General features: G+C 38.8%; 9 protein-coding genes across 9 annotated transcripts; 3 read left to right on the forward strand and 6 right to left on the reverse strand. All coding sequences in view use genetic code 12, as the record gives it.

The window, feature by feature from the left end:
• Nucleotides 1-311: 311 nt before the first annotated feature.
• Nucleotides 312-2,945, reverse strand: RNN1 (RNA polymerase I transcription factor; the record flags this gene model as incomplete). Its single annotated transcript, XM_001386980.1, has 2 exons — nucleotides 312-2,845; nucleotides 2,888-2,945. 2 exons carry the CDS (start codon nucleotides 2,943-2,945, stop codon nucleotides 312-314), a joined length of 2,592 nt encoding a protein of 863 aa, XP_001387017.2.
• A 180-nt stretch (nucleotides 2,946-3,125) lies between these two features.
• Nucleotides 3,126-5,627, forward strand: CWH41 (Mannosyl-oligosaccharide glucosidase (Processing A-glucosidase I) (Glucosidase I); the record flags this gene model as incomplete). Its single annotated transcript, XM_001386752.1, has 1 exon — nucleotides 3,126-5,627. One exon carries the CDS (start codon nucleotides 3,126-3,128, stop codon nucleotides 5,625-5,627), a length of 2,502 nt encoding a protein of 833 aa, XP_001386789.2.
• TRP5 (tryptophan synthetase) lies at nucleotides 5,573-7,793 on the reverse strand (the record flags this gene model as incomplete). The annotated part of the gene is made up of 1 exon (XM_001386981.1): nucleotides 5,573-7,793. The coding sequence occupies one exon, from the start codon at nucleotides 7,791-7,793 to the stop codon at nucleotides 5,691-5,693; it is 2,103 nt and encodes a 700-aa protein (XP_001387018.1).
• Nucleotides 7,794-8,091: 298 nt separating this feature from the next.
• Nucleotides 8,092-8,728, reverse strand: PICST_64978 (predicted protein; the record flags this gene model as incomplete). The annotated part of the gene is made up of 2 exons (XM_001386982.1): nucleotides 8,092-8,239; nucleotides 8,351-8,728. The coding sequence occupies 2 exons, from the start codon at nucleotides 8,726-8,728 to the stop codon at nucleotides 8,153-8,155; spliced, it is 465 nt and encodes a 154-aa protein (XP_001387019.2).
• A 1,095-nt stretch (nucleotides 8,729-9,823) lies between these two features.
• On the reverse strand, nucleotides 9,824-10,996 carry PICST_28875 (predicted protein; the record flags this gene model as incomplete). Its single annotated transcript, XM_001386983.1, has 1 exon — nucleotides 9,824-10,996. The coding sequence occupies one exon, from the start codon at nucleotides 10,994-10,996 to the stop codon at nucleotides 9,824-9,826; it is 1,173 nt and encodes a 390-aa protein (XP_001387020.2).
• A 421-nt stretch (nucleotides 10,997-11,417) lies between these two features.
• CMD1 (calmodulin) lies at nucleotides 11,418-12,062 on the reverse strand (the record flags this gene model as incomplete). Its single annotated transcript, XM_001386984.1, has 2 exons — nucleotides 11,418-11,864; nucleotides 12,060-12,062. 2 exons carry the CDS (start codon nucleotides 12,060-12,062, stop codon nucleotides 11,418-11,420), a joined length of 450 nt encoding a protein of 149 aa, XP_001387021.1.
• A 402-nt stretch (nucleotides 12,063-12,464) lies between these two features.
• On the forward strand, nucleotides 12,465-15,821 carry REV1 (DNA repair protein; the record flags this gene model as incomplete). Its single annotated transcript, XM_001386753.1, has 1 exon — nucleotides 12,465-15,821. One exon carries the CDS (start codon nucleotides 12,465-12,467, stop codon nucleotides 15,819-15,821), a length of 3,357 nt encoding a protein of 1,118 aa, XP_001386790.2.
• Nucleotides 15,822-16,313: 492 nt separating this feature from the next.
• PICST_53146 (histone deacetylase) lies at nucleotides 16,314-17,546 on the forward strand (the record flags this gene model as incomplete). The annotated part of the gene is made up of 2 exons (XM_001386754.1): nucleotides 16,314-16,587; nucleotides 16,624-17,546. The coding sequence occupies 2 exons, from the start codon at nucleotides 16,314-16,316 to the stop codon at nucleotides 17,544-17,546; spliced, it is 1,197 nt and encodes a 398-aa protein (XP_001386791.2).
• Nucleotides 17,547-17,562: 16 nt separating this feature from the next.
• On the reverse strand, nucleotides 17,563-18,957 carry ALG1 (beta-mannosyltransferase; the record flags this gene model as incomplete). Its single annotated transcript, XM_001386985.1, has 1 exon — nucleotides 17,563-18,957. One exon carries the CDS (start codon nucleotides 18,955-18,957, stop codon nucleotides 17,563-17,565), a length of 1,395 nt encoding a protein of 464 aa, XP_001387022.2.
• Nucleotides 18,958-19,329: the final 372 nt, after the last annotated feature.

Raw genomic sequence — 19,329 nt, forward strand, 5'->3', positions numbered from 1 at the left:
ACATTTTCGAAGTTTTGTTGATGGATTCTAAATACTCTAAAGTGCGTTTTTAGTAGAAATGAACCAACAAGACCCCACGGAAGTTCCCAAACCTAATGAATTCATTATAAATCTTGCGAAGATATTGAATATAAATGAGATAGACGAATCCAGCTTACAATTATGTATTAAAATGATCGATCATGGTGTAGATCCAAAGCAATTGGCGCAAAAAATCCTCGAAATAAACAGTGAAACCAAATCAGTTTTGGATTAAGATGAATTGTGATATATTACAACTATTATACATACTAGTACAACTAAAGTTAAAATCATGAAAACCCACCCTTCCTTTTCTTCTTCTTAGGTTTATTTCCTTGAGAACCAAGGCTTCTCTTCTGGGAAAGCGACGGTGTCATGGTTTGTGATGAAGGGAAAGATTCTGGTGTCGAAAACAACAAATCTTCTGATGGCAAATACTGGCTCATCAGGACCAAGTTATTTGGTTGGGGTAATTGAGTTAATTGCGAGAACTGTGCCAAGTTCGATGGAGTTTGAGATTGTGAATTCTTGATCGCTTTTTGTCGAAGTGACTTTGATTTGGAGTTGTTCGATGTGTGATTTGATCTTATTCGTATTGACGGTAGTGAAGACATGATATCTGCTTGGGTCACTTGTGAATCAAAATTCATGGTTTCGGAAGAATTCGTAGCGTCCAAGTTCCATTCCCCTAACAAATTGGAAACCTTTGGCAGTGCCTTTTTGATTACAAATTCATATTCGGATCGAAGTTGGTTCGATATTTCACGAGGCTTCGTCTTGATGAGAGATGCCGTTAATAGAATAGCCAATTTAATGAGACCATTAATACTATTGTACTTTCGTAAAGAATGAGATCCAGGATAATAGGCTTTGTAGAGCAACTCAAAAATATCATTCGCATGAGTTCTTTCACTTTCTTGAACTTCAACAGAATCGAGAATACTGCTAGTCTGAAGAAACCGATTGACAAGACTGGACATCGTAATTCCCTTCTGCTCATAAAACGAAGACAATTGTTCAATCATTAAGTCGAATTCTGCTACATCTTCGATAAACTTGGGTACTGTGCTAGAAATATCTAACAAAGAAAAGTACCTTGCGCTTCGCTCATCAAATTTTCTAGCTCCTTCACCTAACGAATAAGCATATTCTTGAATAGATTGTATTTGAAGAGACTGATCATAAAATATTTCTTCTGGCTCAACAAGAAAGTCTAATAGCTTCGTGACATTTTTTTTGGATAGAGATCTGAAATGAAGATGAGTGGGATGATTCTTCTCTTTTCTATTGTCTTCTTCTAAGGCCGACAAATCGGCATCAATAGAACTTAATGTATAATTTGGAAGCTCCGAAAAACATCTAAATGTTAGGGAAAGATCCGTCGTGAGTTCGAAGAGCCCATAATTTCTAGAAATAATGCATTCTGAATCACTTTCGTCAACAAAATCATCCTTCTCTTGATTTGAGTAGTAAAATTCTCTACTTATGTCCATTAGTGCAACTTGCCTCAAATCAGCTTTGCTTCCTTCCCTTCGCAAATAGTATGGGTCATGTAGACTGAACGGCTTTCCATCTCGATATGCAAAATTGTAAACAAATATCAACGAATATACCTGCGAGTAAATCAAACAACAATATCTCCTTTCCTGTTTAGTTTCAGTAACTTGAAATCTTAGGGAAGGATCAGAATCATCGAGAAAATGCTTCCAGGACATAAGTCTGGTCATCGTAGACTCTGATTTAAACCAAATCAATTCCTTCGAAGTCAAAAGAAATGAGCTTTCACCCAAAGTTGCGAAGTCTTGAATTCTGGACCAAGTGTTTGAGGTTATGAGTCTTCGAGATTGCAATTTTGGAGAAACGGTAAATTGAGTAACTGACGCCCTTGTCAACACAACAAGATGATTTGAATCATATATCCATTGAATTCGTTTCCAATTTGATAACTCTGTACAATCTTCCAATGATGGACTGCATTGCAGGCTATCCATATTGAATTTCTTCACAGAATCAAACAGAATTGTCCACAATCCGAAATGACCTTTTATGTCAATTACTGCAAAGCGCGAGAAGTCATATGGATTTACTGATACATGCGCCAATTCATTGCAGGCTAGGTCTTTGGACTCAATACAACCCAACACCAGCACTTCCAAATTCACTAGAGACTTCGTTTGTATTGCAGGTATACGACAAAAAAGTACGTAAACCTTACTGCTTGTTCTTACGACGATATAAGATGGTGTGTAATCAAAAACTTCCCTTGCTATTTCGATTTGCTTTATAGGCTCTGATAGCGAAATCTGAAACAGTCTAGACAATTCGGGAATCAATAACTTTATAAAGGATTCTTTGTTGAATTTATTTCTAGCTTCAATTCCCTTACTATTGACTAAGCCAATATTTAGAATATTTCCTGATTCTCCAGAGACGTATGCAATCGATCTGAAAGTCTGAGACAGACCCTTCATTTGAACTTTAAATAAGGCAAAAAGATTCTCGTAATTTGGATCGTACGCAATTGTTGATGTCAAGGTCTTCGATTCTATCAAATACGAATTAAGTATATTATCAGGAACGTACGCTTCTGAGACTTCTGATTGATGAAGATTTTTCTTATAAATTGGTTTGATTGCAACTTCTAAGTTGTCATACATTCTTGAATTCAACGTGAACGAAGATGTCAGACTCCGAGCTAACTCGAAAACAGACTTTGATACTTCGTGTAGAACGACTTCGTCTTCTTGGCACCTAGCGTAACTAGTAGTAGCCATAACTCTAGAACGAATTGCTGGAGATTTGGAAGACTCATCTTCATCCCCATCTTTGCTGCTTTTCAGATGTGAAGCATCTAGTCTAACTTGACCATTTCCGTCAACTCCATAACTTAGTCGAATTCCAAGACCCTTCTTATGTGGCCACATTGGTGAACCTTTGGAACAACCCTATTTCCTGAATATCTAGACTTGTTTGGGTGCAACTATTTTTATTGAATTTTGCAATTGTTAATTTTTCTAGTGATGTATCAAATTCTTCCATACACTCTTTTTTCTTTTTTAAATATGGAACATTATTCTTCAAACTTGGGGAAGGAGTCTGCCACCATGAGAGTGTCTATACAATTTTCGAGTGTATTATGCTTGATATTGTTGTTTCGCTATTCTCTTACTGAACAATTTGAGTTCGACGTGTTAGCTGAAAATGGAGAAGTAGACGTGGCTCAATTCAATAGCGACTTAGAGCATCAGTACAGCAAATTATCCAATGATTCGCTCTTATGGGGTCCTTATAGATCCGCTCTTTACTTCGGAATACGACCAAGACTTCCAAATTCATTGATTTCTGGATTAATGTGGTACAGCGCCGATGGGTATGACGGTGTTGGACGTATGAGACACTTTTATGAACAGGGTGACAACATGAGAAGAGCCAACTGGGTCTCGTATGATCCTAGAGTTGGAGGTAGACAAGTAATCGAGGATGAGGAGTGCCACATCAGGATTATCATTGACTTTGTTAAGAGTGACGATGGTAAGTCGTGGGCAGTGAAAGTCAGGGCCCAACCTCATAAGGGTTACGAGAATGTAAAGACTTCGTTCATTTGGTACTCTGGATTAGAAGGAGAAAAGAAGTCTCCAATAGAAGGAGATACAAGAACTGGATACTTACAGTTGGACAACCCTAAAAGCGCATTAGGCTACGAAGGTACCGTGAAGTTGACAGGTATATCTGAAGAATTAGGAATCTTCGATATCGAAATCAACGATGGTCCAGGAACGAACAGACATCCAATTTCAAAACCAGTTACACCAGATTTAGATCCAACAAGAGCACACCACATAAGTTTACGTGTTCCTGATGATAATGTTTGGAAAGCAAGAGACATTTTTGTTACAATGCTACAAGAATCGGTCAAGGATTTAGTAGAGAAGTATTCCACTTTGAACGAGTTTCCTCCAGAACAAGCGTTTATTATAAGAGACTTAAACGGTTTCGAAGGAAATCTTCACTTCGTGCAAAAGATATACCAAGGGGCTTGCGAATTCGACATTATTTATACCAATGCCATTACACCAGCTACAGAGAAAATCACATCTAAGAATATTAACTCAAAAATAAAGCAAGTCCTAACATTGATCAATGAAAAATTTAACCAACATTTTTCTTTAAACAAGCCGTTCGATAATTCGAGCAAGTTTAGAAAGTTTGGAAAAGAGATTTTATCAGGTTTACTTGGTGGTATTTCTTACTTTCACGGCGACCATTTAGTAGATAGAGAAACTGCATTTGATGAGGATTCATTCGAGTCACATCAACTTACTGGATATCCAGAGGGTCCCCATGAATTATTTACCTTAGTGCCATCTAGACCATTCTTTCCAAGAGGTTTCTTGTGGGATGAGGGTTTCCATTTATTGCCTCTTTTGAAGTACGACTCAGATTTGGTCATGGAGATTATGAAGTCTTGGTTTAGTTTGATTGATGATGACGGTTGGATAGCTCGCGAACAAATCCTTGGTCCAGAACTGAGATCTCGTGTTCCAGAACAATTTCAGGTGCAAAGTCCAGAAATCGTTAATCCTCCTACTTTGATGCTTGCTTTCACATATCTCTTGGAATCAGCAAAACTGGCAGGTAATTACGGAAACGTTAATGAGCCATTGTTTTACAGCGACGAAGCCATTATCACGCATAAGGATTTGGGGCTGGTTATTCTTAACAACCCAGAGTTATTAACAAACTATACGAAAGAAATATATCCGAGATTAAAGACTCACTACGAGTGGTTCAGAAGAACCCAAAAAGGATACGTGGAAGAATTTGGAAGAGGAGCTAACTTAGAAGCATACCGTTGGAGAGGCAGAACGATTACACACTGCCTTGCAAGTGGGATAGATGACTATCCACGGCCAAATCCTGCCGATGTCGCTGAATTAAATGTCGACCTTCTTTCGTGGATTGGAGTCATGTCAAGGTCGATGAAATTAATTGCCCAGCTTTTGAAACATGACGAAGATGCCGAAATTTTTGCCCAACATGAAGATAATGTTGTAGACAATTTAAGCAAATTGCATTGGTCGGACGAGGAAAAAGCGTATTGTGATGTTACAGTAGATGAAGACGATGAAAACATTAAAGTATGCCATAAGGGTTATCTTTCATTATTCCCTTTCTTAACCAAATTGATTCACATCGAGGAGCTCGACAAATTAGAGGCTATGGTGGACTTAATTTCGGACCCAGAAGAATTATGGAGTGATTATGGTATTAGGTCCTTGTCAAAAAGCAACCAATTCTACAGAACTGAAGAAAACTATTGGAGGTCTCCAATCTGGTTGAATATTAACTATCTTATCTTAGAAGGCTTACAGCACTATTACGATGTGGCGCACATTCGCATGAACTCCGATATCAGTAATAAATTCAAAAGAGTTTACAAGGATTTGAGGTTAAATCTTGTGAATAATGTTGTCGAACAATGGGAGAATACCGGATACGTTTGGGAACAATATGATGATGAAACCGGAAATGCTAAAGGTGCCAAAAATTTCTTGGGTTGGACATCAACAATCTTGTTAATCATGAACATGGCTGAAGAATTGTAAAATCATCCAAGCATTGTTATTAGAGGTTATAAAAAATATAGAATTTCTTAGTATTAACTAAACTTACTTCGTAGGATCGGCTTCGAATCTCAAGTCCCAGCCAATCTGCTCGCCTAACTTCGGTAAAACTTCGGCAACACTTTGCACATCCTTGTCACCACGTCCTGAAACATTGATAACAATGTGTTGATCCTTTGGCATAGTCTTAGCCAACTCAACACCACCATAAATAGCGTGAGAAGACTCCAAAGCTGGAATTATACCCTCCAATTGGGACAATAATTTAAATCCGATCAATGCCTGAGCATCTGTAGCAGCAACGAAGTCAGCACGACCAGTGCTCTTCCAAAATGCCAATTCTGGACCTACGCCAGGATAGTCTAAACCCGCAGAAACTGAATGAGTGTCATGAACCTGTCCATCACTGTCCTGAAGAACGTAAGTTTTGACACCATGGAACACACCTGGAATACCTGCCGTCAAAGTTGCAGAATGGCGATCAGTGTCTAAGCCGTCACCACCAGCTTCGACACCTAACATTTTGACTTCAGTATCGTGTTCAAAAGGAGAGAACATACCAGTGGAGTTCGAACCACCGCCGACACAAGCAACAACGGCGTTTGGTAACTTACCGCCGTTTAAAGTCTTAAACTGCTCTTTGGTTTCTTGACCAATAACACTTTGGAAGGTTCTAACCAAGGTTGGGTATGGATGTGGTCCAATTGCTGAACCGACAACATAGTGCGTTGACTCTAAGTTTGATACCCAGAATCTGAAGGCTTCAGAAGTCGCATCTCTCAATGTTTGGGTACCATTAGTGACAGCAACAACCTTTGCACCCAAGATTCTCATTCTGAACACATTCAAGGCTTGACGTCTTACATCTTCGGCTCCCATGAAAACGGTACATTCCAATCCAAACTTAGCACATGCAGTAGCAGTAGCAACACCATGCTGACCAGCACCAGTCTCAGCAATAATCTTCTTCTTACCTAATCTCTTAGCAATTAACACTTGAGCCAAGGCATTGTTGATCTTGTGAGAACCAGTATGGTTCAAATCTTCTCTCTTCAACCAGATCTGAGCGCCTCCGGCATATTCAGTCAATCTTTCGGCCCTATGCAAAGAAGATGGTCTTCCAATGTAAGAGTACAAGTCCTTGAATTCCTTCCAGAACTCGGGATCAGCAACTGCGCTTTCAAATCCTTTCTCCAATTCAGCCAAACAAGTGTGCAATGCTTCAGGAACATATTGACCACCAAATTCACCAAATTTTGGGTTGAACTTGTGGTCCTCTTCAAGAACTGGCTTAGTTTCAGTTCCATCTATAACTACAGCCCGAGAGAAAGAAGTTGGCGCATTGACGGAAAAGCCTTCACCTAAAATGGATTTGACATACTTGTAAGCGGTCACACCTCTTTCACCTGGCTTAGATTCACCAATTAAGGTCACGATTCTAGAACCAATAACCACACCATCAGCGCTCTCACCAACAGTTAAGAAATGCTCTCTTGTAGACACACCGAAACCTACGGCAATTGGGGTAGAGCCGGCAAATTTTCTAACTCTAGCACACAACTCAGTGATACCGGAAGAAACAGATTTGGAAGCACCAGTGGTACCCATCTTAGAAACTACGTAGATAAAGGAATCTGCGATTTCTCCCAAGACCTTCAATCTTTCATCAGTAGTGGCAGGGGCAACCAAAGGAACATAAGACAATCCATAACGTGCACAAGACGATCTGAACTTGATGGCTTCCTCAGGAGGCAAGTCGACGACAATGAAACCGTTAGCACCTACCCTTGCAGAGTCCTCAATCAACTTGATTTCACCGTACTTTAAGATTGGATTGTAGTAACCCATCAATATGATTGGAACAGTGACACCTTGTTCTCTTGCTTGCTTGACCAAGTCCAAGCACTTTGGGACGGTGATTCCGTTGTCCAACGCGACATTATTAGCAGCTTGGATGGTTGGACCATCAGCAATTGGGTCGGAGAATGGGATACCCAATTCAATGATGTCTACACCGGCATCTTGCATGCTCTTCAAGATTGGAACTGTGTCCTCAATAGTAGGGTAACCAGCAGTAATGAAGTTGACCAAAGCATTTCGTCCCTCTTTTTTACACCTAGCAAAAGTTTCTTTCAATAAAGCAGACATGTCTATATAAATAATTCTTGACTGTTCTTGTACTTTGGTATAGATTTCTCTATTGGAATCAAGAAAAACTGTGAATTTATATACTTCGGCATCTGGAAATTTTCAGTTTGCAATCAGGGCCGCAACCAAAATCGTATGGCGGAAATTGTGAGTCAGTTCAGGGTAACCCCAAAATTCAAATCCATATACAGAAAAACGCTTTTTTACATTTTCATATTGCGAGAACAGTTGGGTAACTGGGTTACCGTGACTTGCCATGGATTAGGCTGACTATTTTGAAACTATCTTAGTTCTATAATCCTGCTCTTGCATTTATATCTCTTCTGGGGAATTTGCTGTAAAATTTGTCTTCCTATATACTAAATAACTATTGGCTGATTAACCGTGCCTCCGTTTGTACCGTCATTTGTAGAATTACTCTTGTGTATCGAATTGCTTCTCTTGACCTTGTTGTTGTTGCCATTTAAAAGTGGTGATGCTCCGTTCAAGCTGGAGCTTACTGAGTCTCCATTACTCGGAGGAACTCCCGAGGACCCATTAGATATTGGACCAGATACTGATAAACGACTTCCTGTTGGCTTAGAGGGACCTGTAGGGTTCTGGGGAATAATCTCCACCTCATGTCCTAATTTAATTTGGGCTAGATTTATTATTGGAAGGAGCTTGTTGTACTTTGCACAGTAGTCCTTGATGCTAGTTTGGACCGACTTCAATCGCAGAACTACCACTCGGTAGTATTCCTGTTGTGATTGATCTGGTGGAATGGTTGCCAATGCCTTTACTAATAAGGACATGTCATTTCGCAAGATGTTTATCTCAACTTTCAACCTTTCAAGCTCATTGAATATAAGGCTGGGGTCTATTTTGCCTGAAGTAATATCATCTATCTTGATAAGATCTGGTAGTTTTGTGGATGGAGAACTTAGACTCGACATCACCAGTATAATATGCTAAATTATTGTTTATCGTATTATGATATTTATTGGGCTTGTTCAATCCAGAAAGATAGAAAAATATATAGGGGCTTCCTTATGCTTGCTTTATTTCTTGTTCTTATGACAAGACGCTATTTATTTCTCATTCGCGAATTTAAAGTATCTTTATTGCATTTTTTCTTACACTACTATTATGGAGCGGACTTTCTTCCCCACGCACTCTCTGTATTTCCATATCAGCTACAGTAGATTTTATGAAAACGAACCTCCCCTATAGGAAAATTTGCTTGAACTAAAGTTGTGATTGATTTCGCATGCCTCATCAGGATTTACTCTAAAAATCTATGAGTTTACTTACATAGGTAATATGCCCCTTTGGAAAAAGAGACAGCCAAGTAACAATTAGATGCTCCAACCAAATTGAAGATGTACCAACATTGAAATTGATGAGGCTACTTATAATTGTATCCTCCAGAAGAACAAAACCATGTTTGTATAAACGCTATATAAATAACCGCTAGTACGATTCTGGAGGCTTTTAGTTCTTTTCGTCTTTATTTCTGTTAGAGGTATACGATTAGTATGCAACTACATTGTTTTCTAATTTGCTTTGACAAAAAAGGCACTTTAATACATATAGGACAAAGAAGCCTATTCTATATTACACCATTTTCGTATATTCTATTCTGTGTTGGATGGTGTCTAGAAAGGAACTTCTCTCAAAGCACGCTTCGGTAATGCAGCACGAATCGAGTGTAGCTCTTTTATCAATATCACTTTTAGTACAAGATGCCTCTTCCTAGAAATTATAATGAAGGATGATAAGCCGTAGACCACACTCAAGTGATTCTATCAAGGTTCAATTTTCAAATGAGGCACATTTTTTATGATATGGCTGAATCTTTTTGCATTGGAGCACATTTTCGGTAACAGTCGCAAAAAGCTGTAGGTGAAGTAGGGCTCATTTCTCTCAGTTGCGAATCCATATTAGAGAGAGTTCAGTGACTTTTAGCCTCAAGAGAGCTTTTCTAGACGCTCAATCTTCTTTAAGTCAGGTTCATGTTCAAGAAATCCACAGTAGCTTAATTATACCGACTATTTTCGAGTGGTTCTATCTCTAACTATGATAACTTGGTTGTTCTTCTCGTCGCCCTTCCAGGTTAAATTGTAACTTTCAACAAGGGACTCGTACGTGTATCCTCGTGGAAGAAGGGTTTGTTCAAGCTGATGCTTTGTTATAGTAAAATACGATTTGCTCACACAATCGATGACATGTTTAACCATCGTCAGCAATCCAAACTTCATAATCGACGCTTTGGCATTGTCGGTTTCCATGTTATAGTGCTTCATCCAGCTATAATAGTCACGATAGATCCAGCTCTGTAGCACTTCAAAAGTTTTACCTGTCTTGCTATTGTCAATCTTATGAAGGTACTCGAAGTAGAGTCTGAGAGCTTTGGAATTTGAGTTATTGAAATGTGCTAGATGTAGAACCAACAAAGTAGTAATTTCTTCCACCTCTTCCATAGTGACCACAGACTCCTTGTTTGCTTTGTAATACGAAAGCAAATACATTATGCAAGGGATATAGGTTTGGTGATGCCCTATAGCTGCCGAGATTCTGATGGAAAACAAGAACACCTTTTTAGAAAATTCGTTAGGTATAGCAAACAAGAGTGCCTCTCGTAGTTTTCGGAGTGAATTCAATATCGTATCTATGGTTATCAGGTGCTTCAAAGATTCTCCACTGTTATTGGTATCCGCTGTAAGCTCCAGAAGTTCGTCTTTCTCTATAAAGTGAGATATCTTATCACTTAATGTAGAAGAAGTATTAGAACTGCAATACTCAATGAAGTTCATCAATATCTGTTTGAAGTAACTCTCTCTCTCATTGGAGCTCTTCTGCAACCGATTATCTTCACCCCTACTGACAAATCCGTATTCCCTCTGCTTTTCGAACTTCTTGTCATCATTGGAAAATCTTAGCGCTCTCTGCTTGGATCTCGCTATCTCCTCAGCTGCTTGATTCTGGAAAAAATTCTTATCTTCATCATTAGAATTCCTAGATCTGTTGAAATCGCTATTTCTGTTAGAATACGCTCGCCATCGACCACCTCTGCTGCTTTCTCTATTGTTTTGGTTGTAAGACTTCTTTGTTGAATATGACTGATCACTAAACGAATTGTTTCTCTCACCTCGGGAGGTGGTATAGTTGGGATCGAACTGTTTTAAGAGCTTTGAACCTTCTTCCTTCCTTTCCTCTTCCATGACTATATATTGATTACTATTCAGATGCGATAGTCGTAATATCCATTAGTGTTCGAATTCTTTTTAAAGAGTTCAGAGGAAGAGTAGATTTGGACTACGCAGTCTAAAAGGCTACAATATTTTACACTGTTTCTATACTGGAAAATTCTAGGTTCATTTATTATTCGTTTGTCTGACTAAGTAAACTTAGAATATTGAAAATTTCCTTTAGACAATCATCAAATATAAGACCAGCATGATCTGTCAGTATTAGGAATATACATATGAACAATATGCTGCTCTGAAGAAACAAACAATATGAAATAAATTAAATTATCATTCAGCAATAAAGAGAGAATCATAAACACTCGTTGCATTCTGACAACATGTCAACAACGATTGGACATTGACATGTTAGAGGAGTATTAGGAGGTTATCCCATTTATTTAGCAGCTAACAATTGAGTAAATTCTTGGATATCAATTTCGCCATCGTTGTTGGTGTCAGCCTCCTTGATCATTTGGTCAACGTCTGCGTCGGACAACTTTTCACCAATTGAGGTTAACACATGTCTCAACTCAGCAGCGCTGATCTTGCCGTCCCCGTTTCTATCAAATACCTTGAAGGCTTCAGCAATTTCAGCTTCAGAGTCTGTATCCTTCATCTTTCTGGCCATCATGGTCAAGAATTCTGGGAAGTCGACAGAGCCATCGCTATTCACATCGACTTCGTTTATCATGTCTGTCAATTCACTTTCAGATGGGTTTTGGCCCAAGGATCTCATCACAGTACCCAATTCCTTGGTTGTGATCTTGCCATCCTTATCCTTATCGAATAAGGAGAAAGCCTCTCTGAATTCAGCAATCTGTTGTTCGGATAATTTCTCAGCCTGGTCATAGGTTAGTATACTGCGGTGCAACAATAATAATCTAGTTGTGCAACGGATCTGACGTGTTCATAATGTAAGATGCTCTTCCTAAGAGTTCTAATCTGGACGACGATACTGAAATTACACTGCTGTCCGATTGTTCCAAAATGCAAATAATGACTGTAGCACTGAGCTATATATATGGAGAATGCATACCATTGTAAAGAGATATGAGGTTAAAAGAACTGGAGTGGATCCAACAACAAAACGGACTACAAAAACATTTTCACATTTCAGACTCGTCTCTGCCAGTGTTTATCTATTTTTTCCCCCTGTATACTCACGCTCTGATTTCATCATTCATTTCACAAAACACAATAGTTAAGAGTTCTAGACTCCAGACACGACCACAGGATTGTTCTGCTTGCTACAGGCAAAAAGAATTGGTGTCAAGACTGCACAGCATACCACTATTTATAGAATTCGGTCTAGTCGGTCCTTATGATCCGATCAAGTTGCAACCTGTAGAGCTATACAAGTTTAGAACCAACTTTCTGTAATAATTGATAGACAACATTCTGCAATTCTCCACAGAATGACTACATTAGCATACTGGTCGATATGGAGAGCACAGATGAGTCCGAAGACAATCTCCGAGAGAGCCGACAGAGCCCTGAAGTAGACCAAGACTTTGTAGCTCCACCACAACGCGTCTCGCAAATCGATCTGGTCACATATCTGTCCTTTCTCCGGTCGCTTGATGATGAACATTTGATAGAACATATTAACTCATGTAGCCAGCTGAAGGACCATAGCCAAATTACAGCCAGTATCCATGATTCGAAGTTAATTGCTTCATCACCGAGAACAAACCGTGTTGAGCGCCAGCTCAGTCTTGACGAACACAATTTCTCGAGTGTGAGTACAGACCCATTCGATGATGATCTAGATTCCCAGCTTCTTGGGGCTTCGACTCCTACAAGAGCGACTGCGAACCCTAATGATGACAGTGCAGACGCATACCCTGATGACGAGCAGAATAATACGGTAGGAGAAATTCACGCATTTGGAGACTATGCCACTTACTTCCGGACCAAGCATCTCAAGCAGCAGAAAGAAGACGAAGAGTACATTAAGTGGGACCTTAAAAGAAGAGCCCAACTCAACGGTGGAAGGGCAGTAGCTGTAAAACCGATATTTGAAGGTTGCATTGTTTATGTGAATGGACACACCAATCCTTCTATCAATGAGATCCATCGTCTTATCATTGTACACAGTGGGAAATTCATTAGTTATTTGTCTAATAAGGGAGCAGCAACTCATATCATTTGCGATAGACTTACACCAAAGAAGAAAGTTGAATATCGCAATTACAAGGTGGTTAGAGCGCAATGGGTGGTAGATTGTGTTGCCTCAAATGAGCTATTAGACTGGACTCAATACAGATTGATTCTGGAAATAGAGTACGGTCAGAAAAGACTACAATTTGGTGATTCTCCTACACGACATTCTGGATCTGACTCTGTTACGCCATCCAATGAGTCAGATCTGGAACTCGCCAACTCCATGGCTGATAACAACGAAGATCCTCTTTTAGAGGAACTCGAGGACGACTTCATTGAGCCCATAGAACCTTCTGGGTCTAATGACGTAGGTTCCAAAGGCGAAAAGAAGATAATGGATGCTAAACACCCCGAGTTCTTGAAACATTTCTTTGCAAATTCACGACTTCACCATCTAAGTATGTGGAAGGCTGATCTTAAATTGAGATTCTTAAGAAGGATTGTCAAAGAAAACAAAAGTGGTGAAACCAAACGCACCTCGCAAGGTATAAGGGTAATTTTTCATGTAGACTTCGACTGTTTCTTTGCAACAGCTTCCTGTTTGAATCGCCCGGAACTTGATATCAATAAGGACCCAATAGCAGTTACACATGGTGGCAAGTCATCTGATGTGGCTAGTTGTAATTATGTGGCTAGGAATTTTGGAGTCAAAAATGGAATGTGGGTAAGTCAGGCAAAGAAGTTGTGTCCGAATTTAATCATGTTGGACTATGACTACAAAAGATATGAAAGCTATTCCAGTGAGTTTTACAATTACTTCTTATCGTATGATATATTTGATTCTATATTCCCCGTGCTGATTGATGAAGTGTTGATAGACGCTTCGAGTCATTTTGCTCAGAACGAAGAGAACCTAGTCGACATGGTCAATGCGTTGAGCACTCGGATTCGAGATGATATATTCAAGTTTACCAAATGTTCAGTTAGTGTCGGTGTATCACGAAACGTCATGCTTGCCAAGCTTGCCCTCAGAAAAGCAAAACCAAATGGACAATTCTTTCTTTATGAGGGCGTTGACGAATTTTTAGACCTGATTTCTGTTAAATCTTTGCCCGGGATTGGAAGGAGCATCCAAGAACGGCTTGCTGACGTTCTTAATCAACCCAAAACAATGGATATTTATATCCGTGATTTAAAAGCTTTTTCAAAGACCAAATTGATTTCCATTTTAGGAGACAAGACAGGCGTTAAACTTTATGAGTATGCAAGAGGAATTGATGATACGAGCTTGGTAATCGATACGAGTAACCCGGAAGCCTTACTTGGTAGGAAATCTGTTTCTGTTGACGTGAATTTCGGAATCAGATTTGATACTGTCTCTGAATTGGACGATTTCTTGATCCGTATTGCAAAGGAACTTTATTCAAGATTAATTTCCTTGGGTGTATGTGGTTCTAACTTGACTCTTAAGCTTGCAAAGAGAGCACCTGGAGCAGCAGTCAACCCAGCAAAATATCTTGGAATGGGTTATTGTGACTTTGTAAATAAGTCGTCCCATTTGGGAGTTCCTACCAACGACTGGGGAATAATCGGCTCAGAATTGAAGGCATTATATCGTATGGTAAATGTTCCCGTTAAAGAATTACGTGGAATTTCAATTTCCTTAACAAAATTGAGGGATGTCGAAAATTTGAAAAGTTCAAAACAGATGAAATTGCCGTTTAAGAAGACGAAGGAGCTTGTTAGAACAGAATTCGGAGCATTCCTGAAATTGAAACCTATCGATTCCATACAAATTGAAAGTGGAAGCAAACGCAAATCAAACATTGCTGAAGGAAATGTCAATATATCCGGGTATCATGATTACTTCAACAAGGAATCTGAAATTGATTGGGAAGTTCTTGATGCACTACCATGGGATCTTCGAAGAGAAATTCAGAAAGAGCTTGAACGAAGAGGAATGATACCAGTCAGTCCAAGCAAAGCCCCTCCTGGAACCAAAGCCTATCTACAACAGTTGATCCCAACACAAATCGGCTCAACACCGAAATACGTTAGAGTTTTTGAAAAACCTCAGCTAAAGTCTCCCAGAAAACGACAAAAATTGCACTCAAAATCGCCACTGCCCAATAAGCAAGTCATGGTTGGAGAATCACAATTTTACGATTGCTCAGTGATCAATGAGCTTCCTTTAAATATAAAGGCGGAGGTCTTGAAAGATATGAAATACAGGAAAAAAGTCAAAGAGTTTGACATGACAGCACTTAAAGATAAGGTTTCCATGAAGTATGAAAAATCAAAGGCTATGGTTGACGAGGTTTCCCTGGAATGGATATCACAGCAAAGAACAATTCTTCAACGACCAAAGTTTTTGAATGAAAAAGTATCGGTGCATCAAGTCAAATTACAGCTTGATAAATGGATTCAGCTGTCCTTGATTCAGAAAGGTCCACATGTAGACGATGTACATGTTTTTGCTCTGTATTTGAAAGATCTATCGAAACAGAATGTAAATTCAAGTATGATCCTTATCAACCATATCTGGAAAGTCTTAAAGTACCATGAATCTATATTAGCAATGTCAGTATTGGTGGAATCAGATGAAGTTATGTACATGAAGGAAGGTATCGCAGAGTGGAAGTCATCAATTGATGTGCATTTACTTCCAATCGTGGACAGCGATTTTGATATATAGATTTGAATACTCTAACCTATATTTTCAATTTTTCAATTCGAAATTCCACAAAAAATGATTCATGACTTCATCAAACTAGTGTGTGACCGAGAATTACTGATTAATGAATGTACAAAATCAGTATGTAGTGGAACGTGAGTTTTGTTGGATTTGAAACTTGGCAATAAGCTTCCAAAACTTCAGTCGAGAGTTTCATATAGACAATTCTAATCATAATGAAGATCTATATACAGTAAACAGTTACTTAAGTGCATGTACATATTAATCTCTCGCTTAAAATAATTCCTTCCTTCACTGAGTATCCTCTTTTCTTAAACCTCAGGAATTGACTTTCATAAGTTTTCGTCTATTTACTTTCATAACCGTCACCTTTCAAAACCTAGTCTTGTACTATCCTTTTTATAAGTACGAGCAAGGTAATTGTCCTATCGAGACTCACTGCAACTACTGACCAACTAAATGCTTTGATCTTTTGAGATGTAAAATTACGCGATGTCCCAGTATGATAGTGATAACGAAAAAGTTATCGAACGAAGAGTTTGGCTAAACGATTCAGAAAGAGTTACCAAGATATGCGATTTACTTCCATCAAATAAGGGTAGACAGTCTCTAATTTCTTCTTTGTTGTCCGCGTATGGGTTAAGAGAAAGATGCTATGGAATTATAGGTGAATATAGAGCTCTGAGACAGGAGTTGGCTTCTTATCACGACGAAAACTTTGTAGATTTCTTGTTACAGGATAGACTAAGGTTAGATAGAACTGTCAGTTGCGAATTAACACACGACTTTCAGTACACCGGAGCGTCTCTTGCTTCAAACCATGATACAATCAATGATGAAATAAGCATTTCCGAATCTCAGAGATATGGCTTGGTGCATGACTGTTACATTTTCCCATTCATTGGAGAATATGTTCGAGCTGTAGGCGGTTCAAGTATAGCTTCAGCAAAGACTTTAATTCGTGAGGCATCTTCTTCCATTCAAAATGTAGTCGTGAATTGGTATGGTGGTCGTCATCACTGCACCAAGAGTAGAGCAGCTGGATACTGCTATATAAACGACGTGGTTCTTGCCATTGGTGTCTTAAGAAAAAAATTCCGTAGAATTTTCTACCTAGACTTAGATCTACATCATGGAGATGGCGTTGAGTCTGGATATGAACACTCCAAGAATGTGTTTACCTGCTCCATACATAGATATGATTTAGGATTCTATCCGGGAACAGGTAGGATGGCTGACTCCAAAAGCAAGAAAGTCAACATCCCAACAAGACGAGGGTTGAGCGACAATAGCTTGCTCTATATCATAAAGAATATAGTTGTTCCATTAATTATGGGGTTTGAACCAGAGGTTATCATAATACAAGCAGGTTGCGATGGCTTAGGAACAGATACCCACAAAGAATGGAATTTGACAATCAAGGGATTTTCGCAAGTGCTAGATTTTCTATTGAAAGAGTTTGAGCCTATACCGTTCTTGATTCTTGGCGGAGGTGGTTACAATCATACTGAAACAGCCAAATGTTGGGCTCACGCAACAAGAACTATCCTTGGACATAATGAAGAATGGGATTTGATACCAGAACATAGCCTCCTTGACGAATACGAAGATGATGGATATCAATTTTGGACCGGAATCAACCTGGCTCCTATGAAAAAGAAGGACGAAAACGACATGCCCTATTTAGAAGAAATGAAGTCGTATATTCTTAATATGCACAGATAATTCTATAAATGTGACTTCAATTAATGTCATATTCAAAATAATCGTTCATTGACTGAGACCAGTTTTCGTCCCAACGTAACTTACTTTCGGCAATTGCACCTTCTTTCAACCTAGAAAGCAACTTTTCATTCGTAAGGGCCGTTGTCAAAAGATTATAAATCTCGTCAGATTCATCAATGCTAGAGTCCTTAGAGGAAGTAACCAATCCATTATAATTTTGTTTAACTAATTCGTTAATGGCAGGGAAATCTAATGATACTACTGGAACTCCACAGCCGAAAAAGTCAACAATCTTCATGGGCAAATCAATACCACTAGAAGAGGTATGCAATGAGACTCCAAGATCTGCAGTCGCCAATAACCTAGGATAATCCTCAGAAGAGAGCCAGGCTGATTTAATTATTACTTTATTTGTTAGCATAAGTTCGTGAACATGTTCCAAAAACTGTTGCTTAAGTGGTCCCTTTCCAGTCACAAACAAAAAAACGGGAGGCAGATTCTTGTCTAAGTCATATTTTTTTAGAGCCTTCAATAATATACTAAAATCTTCATCTGGGGTGAACGACGTAGAACTAACTAGAATCTTGTATTGATCTAGATTTTCGACTCCATTGAACAACTCATGATTTTGAATAATATTTTCCTTTGTATCTTTATCAATTGGATGGAATTGGTAAGCAGGTCTGTCGTAAAGTACTATTATTTTTGACTTTTTGATTCCAAACTCTTCAGCTAAAAAGACCTTCATTTTCTTAGTTACAGTAAGGTTGAGATCTGCAAATCTCCCAAGATATTTCTCATACAATTTCACACCTCTTACTAATGGATGTTGTAGATTGCGGAATCTCATGTTCAATATGGTGTAGTTCAAATTGTGCCAGTCAATCACCAATTTGGAGTTTCTGCTGAAGATTTTAATGAAGAGAATGACGATAATGAGGATTGGAACTGAAGGTGGGTTCTGAATCATGATAAAATCACTCCCGCGGAACAGAAGCAATAGCTTCATCAACTGTATGAATTGAATAATGACTTTTTGAGCAGCAAATATCACAAATGGGAGACTGTGGGTATTTCTGATTACTTGTATAGGGCTGATTTCAATATTGACATCATCAATTATATCTTCAGGAGGTTGAGTTTCCAAATATCCGCAAAGATTGACAAAGTATTCAAGTTTGGAGAAAGATCTAGCATGGTAGCACATCCTTGGGGAGTGGCCGAGATCTCCCAACACGAAGATGGAGATGGTCTTTCTTTTCCCAGAGTAGACTCCTTTAGAAGTAAAGTATGGGATGATTATGTATGCCGTCAAGGGTAAGGTCAAATAGATACCAATTAGCCACCAAAGCCAAGGGCCAGAATACTGGAAGACATGGTCAAAACCTCTATATTCTATAAATTGCGTCATTGTATTGCGTAGGCTTGAGCCAATTATTAGGTGAAGTTTAATGTCAATAAAGAAACTTGTTTCGCGCGCATGTAATTACATATTTGGTTTCGATGTGCACTTACATATGTGGTCCGCACTATTTATGTCAAAATTATTGTGTAAATACCAAGAGCATGAGCTAGCCATGCCTCCATGATTGATAAGCTCGAAAGTTAATAAAATGTTGATTAAGACCAAAGGGGTGTAGAGTTTTGATGTATGAATGTAGAGAAGTCTGTCGCATCTGTTCAAACGAGAGTTGGACAACAGTTGATTTTGGAGGATAAAGAGATCGGGGTAGATTAATTACGATTTAGACATTTAAAACTAGGAAATAAAAGCCCAATATTT

This window comes from Scheffersomyces stipitis, chromosome 1, assembly GCF_000209165.1.
Source record: "Scheffersomyces stipitis CBS 6054 chromosome 1, whole genome shotgun sequence".
NCBI classification, from domain to species: Eukaryota; Fungi; Ascomycota; class Pichiomycetes; order Serinales; family Debaryomycetaceae; genus Scheffersomyces; species Scheffersomyces stipitis.